Genomic DNA, 13,689 nt, shown 5'->3' on the forward strand with positions numbered 1-13,689 from the left:
CCCGAGCCGGGCCGTGCCGGTGTCACCCGGTGTCACCTGGAGCAGCGGGGACACGGCTGTTGACTGCACACAGTGCCACACCCGCGCTGGCCCTGTCACCGGAGCCAGCCGGTGTCACCCCCTGTCCCCGCGCTGTCCCCGGGGGTGGGGACACGGCCGTTGGGGCCACACCTGCGCTGGTGGCCCTGTCCGGTTGTCGCCGGCGCCCGGGGCCATTTAACGGCGGTGGCAGCGCGGGCGGGGAGGGGACACGGGGACAGCATGGAGGGGACACGGGGGACACGGCTGGAGGAGCGCGAGAGCCTGGTGGGGGCCGTGCATGGCGTGTCCGGGCCCGGTACGGTGACACCGGCGACACCTGGGGACAGCCTGGGGACAGCCTGGGATGGGGAGCCGGTGGCGTTTGTGGCGCTAATGGGGACAGGAGAGGGGACAGTGGAGGGGGACAGAGGGACAGGAGGGGGGACAATGGAGAGGGGACAATGGGGGGGAGCACCCGGGGAGGGGACAATGGGGAGGGGACAGGCTTGGGAGCAGGGAGGGGACATCGTGGGGACAGCCTGGGGACAGAAGGAATGGGGATCCCGATGGCGTTTGTGGCACTAAAATGGGGACAGGAGAGGGGACAACGGGGAGGGGACAGTGCGGGAAAGCACCCGGGGGTGGTGGTGGGGAGGGGACAGGGATGGGGACACAGGGGTCCCGGCTGGGGTGGTGACCCCGGGGCTGGCCCGGTGACATGGGGGGATGGCAGGGGGTGGTGACCCCGGGGCCGAGGTGACAGCGGCGTGTCCCCGCAGTGGTGACAGCCACGCGCATGGCGGGGGCGGCCATGTACGAGCTGGTGCGGGTGGGACACGCGGAGCTCGTGGGGGAGATCATCCGGCTCGAGGGGGACATGGCCACGCTCCAGGTGTACGAGGAGACCTGTATCCTGTCCCCGCTGTCCCCTCCCCGCCACCCCTCTGTCCCTCCGAGCGCCCCGCCCTGTCCCCGCCGTCCTCTGCTGTCCCCTCCCTTGTTCCCCTGAGTTTCTGTCCTGTCCCAGCCTGCTCTGTCCCCTCCCTGTCCCCTCCCTGTCCCCCCCATCCTGTCCTGTGCCCTCATCCTGTCCCTCCCCGTGTCCCCCGTGTCCCCCTCAGCCCGTCCCGTCCCGCTGCCCCCCAGTCCCCGTGTCACCCCCGGTCCTGATGTCCTCGTTGTCCCGCCCGGTCCCCGTGTCCCCCCGCAGTCACCGTGTCCCCGTTGTCCCCTCGGTCCCCGCTGTCCCCGCTGTCCTCGTGTCCCCGCTATCCCGCCCGGTCCCTGTGTCCCCGCAGTCCCCGTGTCCCCCTCGGTTCCGGTGTCCTCGCAGTCCCCGTGTCCCCCTCGGTTCCGGTGTCCCCGTTGTCCCGCCTGGTTCCCGTGTCCCCGCAGTCCCCCCAGTCCCTGTGTCCCGCCGGTCCCCGCAGTCCCCGTGTCCCCGTTGTCCCCCTCGTCTCCCGGCTATCCCGCCCGGTCCCCGTGTCCCCGCTGTCCCCATGTCCCCGCTGTCCCCCCGTGTCCCCGCAGTCCCCCCGCTGTCCCTCCCGCGGTGACATTCCTGAGCGGCCGCAGCGGGGGTGCAGGTTGGGGACCCGGTTCGGCGCACGGGGACGCCGCTCTCGGTGGAGCTGGGCCCGGGCATCCTGGGCTCCATCTTCGACGGGATCCAGCGGCCGCTGCGCGACATCGCCGAGGCCACGCGCAGCATCTACATCCCGCGGGGCACCAATGTCCCCGCGCTGCCGCGACACCTGGACTGGGACTTTGTCCCCAGCAAGAACCTCCGGGTGCGCGGCCCTTCCCTGGCACCCCCCTGTACCCCGGTCCTGTCCCTTTGTCCCGTCCCTGTCGTGTCCCCCCTTCCCCGTCTGGCTTCCCAGGTTCTCTGTCCCCTTCTTGTCCCCACCTTGTCCCCTCCCCGTCCTGTCCTGCCATCCCTCTCCCCTTCTTGTCCCCTCCCTGTCCCCTCCCCATCCTGCCCTGTCCCCCTCAACCCCTGTGTCTCCTTTTGTCCCCCCCAGTCCCGTCCTGTCCCTGCCAAGGGACATCATCCTCCACTGTCCCCTCCCTGTCCTCCCCTGTCCCTTCCCTGTCACCCCTGCCAAGGAGGGGACCCCAAAAAGGGGGTGGGGACACAGTGACAGAGAGGACACAGGGACGGGGGGATGCGGGGACATTGGGGACACAGGGACATGGGGGACACGGGGGTCGCAGAGCCGCGGGGACATCGGGGGACACGGGGCACACAGGGGACAGCGGGACACGGGGGTCACAGCGACATTGTGGGACACAGGGACACTGAGGATGCAGCGACATGAGGACACGAAGGTGGCAGGGACGTGGGGACACGGGTCACGTGACACGGGGACACGGGGACATAGGGGGACACAGAGGGGACACAGAGGGACACGGCGGGACACGGGCACCGCCGTTGTCCCGGCAGCCGGGGCGGGTGGCGCGGAGCCCCCCGGGGGTCGCTGACGGTGTCGCCGCGGTGTCGCCAGGTCGGGAGCCACGTGACGGGCGGGGACATTTACGGCTCGGTGGCGGAGAACTCGCTGCTGCAGCACCGGTTGATGGTCCCGCCCCGCAGCCGCGGCACCGTCACCTACATCGCGCCCCCCGGGCACTACAAAGTGACGGTGAGCGGCACCGGGAACGGCACCGGCACCGGGACCGGACCGGGACCGGGAACGGCACCGGGACCGGCGGGATTGGGATCGGGATCGGGATCAACAGGATTAGCGGGATTGGGATCAGAGAGACCGGGACCAGGATCTTTGGGATCAGCGGGGTCGAGGTCGGGATTAGCGGGATTGGGATCGGGATCAGGATTGGGATCAGCGGGAGCGGGATCGGGATCCAGGGGAGCGGGGTCGGGATCAGCGGGATAGGGATAGGCGGGGTGGGGGCCAGGCAGGGTGTCCCGAGCTGATCCCGGGCTGGTCCCGGGCCAGTCCCAGATTGATCCCGGGCTGATCCCGGGCCAGTCCCGGCTGATCCCGGGCTGATCCCGGGCCAATCCCGGCTGATCCCGGGCTGATCCCGGGCTGATCCCGGGCCAGTCCCAGATTGATCCCGAGCTGATCCCGGGCCAGTCCCGGCTGATCCCGGCTGATCCCGGCTGATCCCGGGCCAGTCCCGGCTGATCCCGGCTGATCCCGGGCTGATCCCGGCAGTCCCAATTGATGGCGCCCCGCGTGATCCCGGCCAGTCCCAGATTCCGGGCTGATCCCGGGCCAGTCCCAGATTGATCCCGGCTGATCCCGGGCTGATCCCGGCCAGTCCCAGATTGATCCCGGGCTGATCCCGGCCGATCCCGCAGGACGTGGTGCTGGAGCTGGAGTTCCAGGGGGTCCGTGAGCCGCTCTCCATGATCCAGGTGTGGCCGGTCCGGCAGGTCCGGCCCGTGGCCGAGAAGCTCCCGGCCAATCACCCCCTGCTGACCGGCCAGAGGGTCCTGGACGCGCTGTTCCCGTAGGGACCGGGAACGGGATCGGGATGGGGATCGGGACTGGGACAGGGCGGGTGCCCTGTTCCTGTAGGGAGCGGGATCGGGACAGGGATGGGGACAGGGACAGGGATGGGATTGGGGACAGGAAAGATGGAGCTGAGGACAGGAAAGGGGACAGGCAGAGCTGCATTTGGGGACAGGGATGGGGACAGGGAAAGATGGATTTGGGGACAAGGATAGTGACAGCAGAGAAAGATTTGGGGACAAGGATGGGGACAGGGAAAGATGGATTTGGGGACAGGGATGGGGGCAGGCAGAGATGGATTTGGGGACAAGGGATGGGGACAGTGATAGGGACAGGCAGAAATAGATTTGGGGACAGGAATGGGGACAGGTAGAGATGGATTTGGGGTCAGGGAGAGCTGGATTTGGGGGGTGGGACAGGAATGGGGACCAGATGCATTTGGGGAAAGGGAGGGGAGACATGGATTTTGGGGACAGGAATGGGGACAGGAGAGATGGATAGGGATGGTTGGGGAGCAGGGATGGGGACAAGCAGAGATGGATTTGGGGTCAGGGAGAGATGGATTTGGGGAAAAGGAGAGACAGATTTGGGGACAGGAATGGGGACAGGCAGAGATAGATTTGGGGACAGGGATGGGGACAGCAGAGATGGATTTGGGGACAGGGATGGGGACAGGAATGGGGACAGCAGAGATGGATTTGGGGACAGGAAGCGGGAAACAGCGACAGGACGGGGCTGGCGCAGGGACAGGGCTGGATGGGGACAGGCGCGGGGTGTGGCCGCGGTGCCACCACCGGGGCCGTGCAGTGTCACCTTGTCACCAGGTGCGTGCAGGGCGGCACCACGGCCATCCCGGGCGCGTTCGGCTGCGGGAAGACGGTGATCTCGCAGTCCCTGTCCAAGTACTCCAACAGCGACGTCATCGTCTACGTGGGCTGCGGGGAGCGCGGCAACGAAATGTCCGAGGTGCTGCGGGACTTCCCCGAGGTGACAGCGCCGCACCGGACACCGGGACAGCCGGGGGACACCGGGGACATCGGGGTGGCGCTGCGACATGGCGGGACACGGGGATATCGGGGACATGGGGGTGGCGGGGCAGTTACAGTGACACGGGTGTTCATGGAACTTCCCCGAGGTGACATGGGGACATCCGGGGGACACCGGGACATCAGGGTGGCACTGGGACACGGAGGGACATGGGGGTGGCAGTGACACGGATGTTCATGGAGAGTCCTCAGGGAGTTCCCCAAGGTGACGTGGGGACATCGGGACATTGGGGTAGCACTGGGACACAGCGGATGGCACTGGGACGCAGCAGATGGCACTGGCGGGACACGGGGACATCAGGGACATGGGGGTGGCAGGGGGGTGGCAGTGACACGGGTGTTCATGGAGAGTCCTCAGGGATTTTCCCGAGGTGACACAGGGACACGGCACACAGGGACATCGGGGTGGCACTGGGACACGGGGGGACATTGAGGTGCCACTGGGACATGGCGGGACACAGGGACATCAGGGACATGGGGGTGGCAGGGGGGTGGCAGTGACACGGGCGTTCATGGAGAGTCCTCAGGGATTTTCCCGAGGTGACACGGTGACACGAGACATGGCGGGGCATCGGGGTGGCACTGGGACACGGGGGGATGCAGGGACACGGGAGGGACATTGGGGTGGCACTGGGAGAGGGGGTGGCACTGGGACACAGCGGGACACGGGGACATAGGGGGACATCGGGGTGGCACTGGGACACGGGGGTGGCAGGGCAGTGACAGTGACACGGGAGTTCATGGAGAGTCCTCAGGGACTTCCCCGAGGTGACAGCGCCGCACGGGGGGACATGGTGGGACATCGGAGTGGCACGGCTGTCCCATGGTGCCACAGGGATGACAGGAGGTGGCACAGGGAGGTGGCAGGCAGTGACAATGTGACACTGCTGTCCCCAGCTGACCATGGAGGTCGGGGGCCGCTCCGAGTCCATCATGAAGCGCACGACGCTCGTGGCCAACACGTCCAACATGCCCGTGGCTGCGCGAGAGGCCTCCATCTACACCGGTGGGGACACGGGGGGGACAGGGACACGTGTGTGTGTGACAGGGACACGGGGACATGGGGGGACACGGAGGGACAGGGACACGTGTGTGTGTGACAGGGACACGGGGGGACATGGGGGGACAGGGACACGTGTGTGTGTGACAGGGACATGGGGACACGGGGGGACAGGGACACGTGTGTGTGTGACAGGGACACGGGGGGACACGGGGGGACACAGGGGGACAGGGACACGTGTGTGTGTGACAGGGACACGGGGACATGGGGGGACACAGGGGGACAGGGACACGTGTGTGTGTGACGGGGCTGGGGCTGTCCCTGGGGGTGTGACAGGTGTGTGACACACACGTGACACGTGTGACAGGGATCACGCTGTCCCTGGCGGTGTGACAGGTGTGACAGGTGTGTGACACACGTGTGACACACGTGACAGGGATCACGCTGTCCCTGGGGGTGTGACAGGTGTGACAGGTGTGTGACACGCGTGTGACACGTGTGACACGCGTGGCAGGGATCACGCTGGCCGAGTATTTCCGGGACATGGGGCTGCACAGCTGCCTCCTGGCCGACTCCACCTCGCGCTGGGCCGAGGCGCTCCGCGAGATCTCGGGGCGGCTGGCGGAGATGCCCGCGGGTGAGACCCCGAAAACCCCGGGATGGGCACGGGGGAGACCCCAAAAACCAAAGGGTGATGGGGGAGACCCCAAAACCCGCGGGGTGTGGGGTGGGACACAAATCCCAGGGGGTTGGGCAGGAGGGAAACCCCAAAAACGCCAGGGTGGGCGGTGGGAGAGACCCCAAAACCACGGGGTGACAGGGAGGTGACAGGGAGGTGACAAGGCAGTGACAGCTGTGTCCCCGCAGACAGCGGGTACCGGGGGGTGACAGTGGTGTCCTGGGAGGTCACAAAGCGGTGATAGGACAGTGACAGGGCAGTGACAGGGAGGTGACAGGGAGGTGACAGCCGTGTCCCCACGGACAGCGGGTACCGGGGCGTGACAGGGCAGTGACAGGGAGGTGACAGTGGTGACAGGGAGGTGACAGGGAGGTGACAGTGGTGACAGGGAGGTGACAGCCGTGTCCCCACAGACAGCGGGTACCCCCGACCTGACGGGGAGGGAGGGAGGGGGAAGTGGGACGGAGGGACGCCGTCCCCACAGACAGGGGGCCCGCGTGTCTGGGCCCGCCTGGCCAGCGAGTGCCGGGGCGGCGCGGTGCCTGGGCAGCCCGAGCGCGAGGGCAGCGTCAGCATCGTCGGCGCGTGAGTGTCACCTGTCCCCATGAATGTCACCTGTCCCCGTGTCCCCCTGTCCCTCTGAGTGTCCCCATGTCCCCCTGAATGCCCCCGTGTGTGTCCCCGTGTCCCTGTGTCCCCCTGTCCCCATGTCCCCTGAGAGTGGCCCTGTGCCCCCTGTCCCTGTGTCCCCATGTCCCCATGTCCCCGTGAGTGTCCCCATGTCCCTGTGTGTGTCCCTGTGTCCCCTGTCCCTGTGTCCCCTGTCCCCATATCCCCGTGTGTCCCCATGATAGTCCCCATGTCCCCGTGAGTGTCCCCGTGTCTCCCTGAGTGTCCCCCTGTCCCTGTGTCCCTGTGTCCCCTGTCTCTGTGTCCCCTGTGTCACCCCATATCCCCGTGTCCCCATGAGTGTCCCCATGTCCTCATGAGTGTTCCCATGTCCCTCTGTCCCTGTGTCCCTGTGTGTCCCCTGTCCCCATGTCCCCAGTGTCCCCATGAGTGTCCCCATGTCCCCATGTCTCTGTGTCCCCTGTGTCACCCCATATCCCCGTGTCCCATGAGTGTCCCCTAGTGTCCCCATTCCCCCGAGTGCCCCGGGGACCCTGTGCACCCCCCATACGCGTCCCCCAGGTGTCCCCGGGGGCTTCTCGACTGTCCCCGGGGACACCCTGGGCACGCAGGTGAGGGCTCACACTGGGACCCCACAGGGACCCCTGCGGGGTGTCCCCGGGGACACTGCGGACCCTGTCACCGGGGCCGGGCCACGCTGGGCACACGGGCAGGGGGTGGGGGACGACACTGGGACACTGGGGACACCGACAGGGGACACTGGGGACACCGACAGGGGACACCGGGGACAGCGGGCGGCGTGAGTGGGACACGGACACACCGCGGGAGGGGAGATGGCGGGGATGGGGATGGGGACAGGGTGGGGGGGACATGGAAGGGACAGGGACACCCCGGAGGGCACAGGGACGTGGTGGCAGTGAGCCCTGGCTGAGGACACGGCGGTGACATTCCCGCTGTGGCAGGTGCTCGGGGGCTGGACCTGAAACTTGGGGACAGCCTGGGTGACACGAGGCGACACTGGGTGACACGAGGTGACACTGGGTGACACGAGGTGACACTGGGTGGCACTGCCACATGTTCTGGGGGCTGGACAAGGGATGCTGGGTGACCCCGGGGTGACACGGGGGTGACACTGTGGGGTATTCCATGGGGACAAGAAACTCGGGGACAGGATGGGTGACACGGGGGTGACATTCCCGACCTGGGGGTGACACTGGGTGACACTAGGTGACACTGGGTGACCCTCGGTGACACTGCCACGTGTTCTGGGGGCTGGACAAGAGACGCTGGGTGACACCGGGGTGACACGGGGGTGACGCTGCCAGGTGTTCCATGGGGATAAGAAGCTCGGGGGTGCCCTGGGTGACCCGAAGGTGACACTGGGTGACACTGCCAGGTGTTCTGGGAGCTGGACAAGAGACGCTGGGTGACACGGGGGTGACACTGCCAGGTGTTCCATGGGGATAAGAAGTTCGGGGACAGGATGGGTGACGCGGGGGTGACATTCCCGACCCGGGGGTGACACTGGGTGACACTAAGTGACACTGGGTGACACGCCAGGTGTTCTGGGGGCTGGACAAGAGACGCTGGGTGACACGGGGGTGACACTGCCAGGTATTCTGTGGGGATAAGAAGCTCGGGGGTGCCCTGGGTGACCCGAAGGTGACACTAGGTGACACTGGGTGACACTAAGTGACACTGGGTGACACGCCAGGTGTTCTGGGGGCTGGACAAGAAGCTGGCGCAGCGCAAGCACTTCCCCTCGGTGAACTGGCTGATCTCGTACTCGCGCTACCTGCGCGCCCTCGAGCCGCACTACGAGCGCGCCCACCCCGAGCTGCCCGCGCTGCGGGACCGCGCCCGCCGCATCCTGCAGGAGGAGGAGGAGCTGGCCGAGATCGTGCAGCTCGTGGGGAAGGTCCGGGATTGGGGTTTGTGGTGTCTGTGGGGTTTGTAGGGTCTGGGATGTGAGATGTGGGGTGTGGGATGTGGGGTTTGTGAGGTCTGGGATGTGGGATCCTGCAGGAGGAGCCGGCCGAGATCGTGCAACTCGTGGGGAAGGATCCGGGATTGGGGTTTGGGGGTTTATGGGGTCTGGGATTGGGGTTTGGGGGTTATGGGGTCTGGGATTGGGGTTTGTGGTGTCTGTGGGGTTTGTAGGGTCTGGGATGTGAGATGTGGGGTGTGGGATGTGGGGTTTGTGAGGTCTGGGATGTGGGGTCTGGGATGTGGGATCCTGCAGGAGGAGCCGGCCGAGATCGTGCAGCTCGTGGGGAAGGATCCGGGATTGGGGTTTGGGGGGTTTATGGGGTCTGGAATTGGTGTTTGTGGTGTCTGTGGCATTTATAGGGTCTGGGATGTGAGATGTGGGGTGTAGGATGTGAGATATGGGATATGGGATGTGGGGTCTGGGACCCTGCAGGAGGAGGAGCTGGCCGAGATCGTGCAGCTCGTGGGGAAGGATCCGGGATTGGGGTTTGGGGGTTTATGGGGTCTGTGGGGTCTGGGATGTGAGATGTGGGGTGTAGGATGTGAGATACGGGATGTGGGATGTGAGATACGGGATGTGAGATACGGGATGTGAGATACGGGATGTGAGATGTGGGATGTGGGATGTGGGTGTGGGATGTGGGGTCTGGGATCCTGCAGGAGGAGGAGGAGCCGGCCGAGATCGTGCAGCTCGTGGGGAAGGTCTGGGATTGGGGAGTTTATGGGGTTTGGGGGATTTATGGGGTCTGGGATATGAGATATGGGGTGTGGGATGTGAGATACGGGATGTGGGATGTGAGATACGGGATGTGGGATATGGGATATGGGGTGTGGGATGTGGGGTCTGGGATCCTGCAGGAGGAGGAGCTGGCCGAGATCGTGCAGCTCGTGGGGAAGGTCTGGGATTTATGGGATTGATGGGACTGATAGGATCAATGGGATCTGTGGGATTTATGGGATCTGTGGGATGAACAAGATCTATGGATCAGTGGCGTTGATGGGATGATGGGATTGATGGGGTTTGTGGGATTTGTGGGAGCTATGGGGTCAGTGAGATCTGTGGGATTGATGGGGTTGATGGGATTGATGGGACTGATCGGATCAATGGGATCTGTGGGATGAACGAGATCTATGGGATCAGTGGCGTTGATGGGATGATGGGATCAGTGGGATCGATGGGGTTTGTGGGATTTGTGGATCAATAGGATCGATGGGATCAGTGAGGTTGATGGGGTTGATGGGACTGATGGGACCGATGGGGTTTGTGGGATTTGTGGGATCTATGGGCGGTAGGGATAGGGGTTCGGACTGATGGGATCGATGGGGTTTCTGGGATTTGTGGGACGGATGGGATGGATGGGATCGATGGGATGGATGGGATCGATGGGGTTTGTGGGATTTGTGGGATGAATGGGATGAATGGGATCAATGGGATGGATGGGATCGATGGGGTTTGTGTGGTTCGGGCTCCGGGCCGGGCTCTGTGGGCTCAGGAGGCCCCGGCAGCGCCAGGACCGCGCTGTCCCCGCAGGCGTCGCTGGCCGAGGGTGACAAAGTGACGCTGGAAGTGGCCAAACTGCTCAAGGACGATTTCCTGCAGCAGAACGGATACTCGGCCTACGACCGGTACCGGGACCCCCCCGGGACCCCCGACCCTGACCCCCCCGGGCCCCCCCAAATTCTGCCCCTTCTACAAGACCCTGGCCATGCTGCACCCAGACACCCCCAACCCAATTCTGACCCCTCAAACCCTCCCCTAACACCCCCAAATCCCCCTCAAACCCCCCAAATTTCCTCTCTGACCCCCCAAACTCCCCCATCCTGGCCTCCCTGACCCCCCAAACCACTCCCAACCCCACCCAAACCCCCCCATCGTGACCCCCCCAAATTCTGCCCGTTCTACGAGACCGTGGTGATGCTGAACCCTGACACCCCCAACCCAATTCTGAACCCCCAAATCCCCCCAAAACCTCCCAAATTTCCTCCCTGATCGCCCAAAACCCCCCATCCTGACCCTCCCGGGCTGCCCCAAATTCTGCCCGTTCTACGAGACCGTGGTGATGCTGCACCCTGACACCCCCAAACTCCCTCCTGACCCCCCAAACCCCCCCAAAACCCCCTCAAACCCCCCCAAACCCCCCCATCCTGACCCCCCCCGGGGCCCCCCAGGTTCTGCCCCTTCTACAAGACCGTGGGCATGCTGCAGAACCTCGTCACCTTCTACGACCTGGCGCGGGGGGCGGTGGAAGGCGCAGGGCCCGAGGAGCAGCGCGTCACCTGGGCCACCATCCGCGAGGGGCTCGGCGACATCCTGTACCGCCTGAGCGCCATGAAGTTCCAGGTGGGGGCCCGGGGGGCGTTAAAGGGGAGTTTGGGGGTCCTAGGGGAAAGTTAAAGGAGGTTTTGAGGGCAGAGACCCCCGTGGAGGGGTCCTGAGGGAGGTTAAAGGGGGTTTGGGGGTTCTAGGGGAAGGATAATGGGGAGTTTGGGGGTCCTGAGGGACGTTAAAGCGAGTTTGGGGGTCCCACGGGAGGGTTAAGGGGGGATTTGGGGTTCCTGGGGAAGATTAGGGGGAGTTTGGGGGTTCCAGACGTGGGTTAAGGGGGGATTTGGGGGCAGAGACCCCCATGGGGGTGTTCTAGGCTGAGGTAAGGGGGATTTGGGGGTCCTGGGGGAGGGTTAAGGGGGTTTGGGGGTCCCATGGGAGAGTTAAGGGGGAATTTGGGGGTTCTAGGGGTGGGTTAATGGGGGATTTGGGGGCAGAGACCCTTGTAGGGGGGCCCTAGGTGAGAGTTAAGGAGGAGTTTGGGGGTCCTAGGGGAAGATTAGGGGAGGTTTGGGGATCCTGGGGGACGTTAAAGGGGGGGTTTAGGGGTCCTAGGGGAGGTTAAGGAGGTTTTGGGGTCCCACAGGAACGTTAAGGGGGGTTTGGGGGCAGAGACCCCCGTGGGGGTGGCCCCAGGTGGATTTTTTTTGGGGGGGGATCCCGTAGGAATCTCAATGTGGGTGACCCGGGGGGGTTTGGGGACCCCTCTGTGCGGGTCTGAGGGTGACACCCCCGTGTCCCCCCCGTGTCCCCCGTGTCCCCTGTGACGGTCAGGGTGGGTGTGACCCCATTTGAGGGGTGACATCGCCGTGTCCCACACGGATCTCAATGTGGGTGACCCGGGGGGCTTCTGGGACCCCCCCCCATGTGGCTCTGGAGGTGCCACCTCCGTGTCCCCCATGTCCCCATGTCCCTTGTGACGGTCAGAACAGGGACTGTGACCCCATTTGGGGGGTCCAGGCTGGATGTTTTTGGGGGGATCCCGTAGGAATCTCAATGTGGGTGACCCGGGGGGGTTTGGGGACCCCTCTGTGCGGGTCTGAGGGTGACACCCCCGTGTCCCCCCCGTGTCCCCCCGTGTCCCCCCCGTGTCCCCACGGCCAGGACCCGGTGCAGGACGGCGAGCAGCGCATCCTGGCGTGCTACGCGCAGCTGCAGGAGGAGATGGTGGCGGCGTTCCGCAACCTGGAGGACTGAGGGGGGGGTCACAGGATGGGGGGGTTCCCAGGGTCCCCCCGCCCTCCCCAATAAAGGGCCCGTGGTGACACTCGGGCTCCAGGCGTGGCTTTCCCGAGGAGGGCGGGAGCGGCCGGTGACACCCGGGGGGTGACAATGGGGGGGACACCGGGGGTGGCACTGGGGGGGTCCGGAGGGGTCGGGGGGTGGTGAGGTGGGGTTGGGTTGTTCGAGCCCCGCTCTGTGTGACATCGGGGGATGGGGACACACGGAGAGGGTGGGGACACCCCTGGGGGGGGACATGGGGACAGGATGGGAGGGGGGGGCACAGAGAGGGGGGACACGGGGGTGACAGGGACAACCTGGGGGGGACAGGGGGACACCTTGGATGGGTCACAGGGGTGACAGTGACAGCCTGGGGGGGACACAGAGGTGACAAGGACACCGTGAGGGGGGGGGGACACCCTGGGTGGGACACGGCGACACTTTGGGGGGACACGGGGGTGACAGTGACACCCTGGCAGGGACACGGGGACACTTTGAGGGGACTTGGGGACACTTTGGGGGGACACGGGGGTGACAGTGACACCCTGGCAGGGACACGGGGACACTCTGGGGGGACACGGGCGCGGCAGGGACACCCCGAGGGGGACATGGGGACACTTTGGATGGGGCACAGAGGTGACAGTGACAGCCTGGGGAGGACACGGGGGTGACAATGACACCGGAGGTGACCCCAGCACTTGGCCGGGGGGTTGTGGGGGTCCGGGGGCTCTGGGGGGTCCGGGGGTCCCGGGGGTCCCGGGGTGAGGAGGGTCCGGGGGTCTCCGCGGTCGCGGGGGCTCGCAGGGGGCGGGTTTGGGGTGCGGCGGTACCGGGCGGATGTCGCTGTCCTGTCCCCGTCGCTGTCCCCATCGCTGTCCCCGCCCCTGTCCGGAGCTGCTGGCGGTCCCCGAGTGTCCCCCAGCAGTGTCACCCCCGCCCGTGGGACGGTGACACCGCCAGGGTCCCCTCATGGACCCCCCCCTCCCCCCCCCATCTGTCCCCGCTGTCCCCAGCGCCACCAGGCGCGGCTGCCAGCCCCGCTGTGACACTCGGCGTTGTCCCCAGTGTCCCTGTCCCCATGTCCCCATTGTCCCCAGTGTCTCCATGTCCTCAATGTCCCTAATGTCCCATCCCCAATGTCCCCAATGTCCCCAAAGTCTGTCCCCAATGTCCCCAGTGTCCCATCCCCAATGTCCCCCACAGTGTCCCCATGTCCCAAATGTCCCCAATGTCCCCAGTGTCCCCCATGTCCCCATGTCCCAAATGTCCCCAATGTCCCCTCTCCAGCCGGGCAG

General features: G+C 65.7%; 1 protein-coding gene across 1 annotated transcript; it reads left to right on the forward strand.

The window, feature by feature from the left end:
- The first annotated feature begins 261 nt into the window (after window positions 1-261).
- LOC115913228 (V-type proton ATPase catalytic subunit A-like) lies at window positions 262-12,370 on the forward strand. Its single transcript, XM_030965152.1, is given in 15 exon segments — window positions 262-337; window positions 801-929; window positions 1,597-1,811; window positions 2,529-2,666; window positions 3,350-3,501; window positions 4,328-4,490; window positions 5,447-5,555; window positions 6,064-6,186; window positions 6,646-6,780; window positions 6,783-6,813; window positions 7,379-7,469; window positions 8,573-8,776; window positions 10,379-10,473; window positions 11,017-11,188; window positions 12,278-12,370. Coding segments are annotated over 15 exon segments (1,926 nt in total).
- Window positions 12,371-13,689: the final 1,319 nt, after the last annotated feature.

Source organism: Camarhynchus parvulus, chromosome 25 (assembly GCF_901933205.1).
Source record: "Camarhynchus parvulus chromosome 25, STF_HiC, whole genome shotgun sequence".
NCBI classification, from domain to species: domain Eukaryota; kingdom Metazoa; phylum Chordata; class Aves; order Passeriformes; family Thraupidae; genus Camarhynchus; species Camarhynchus parvulus.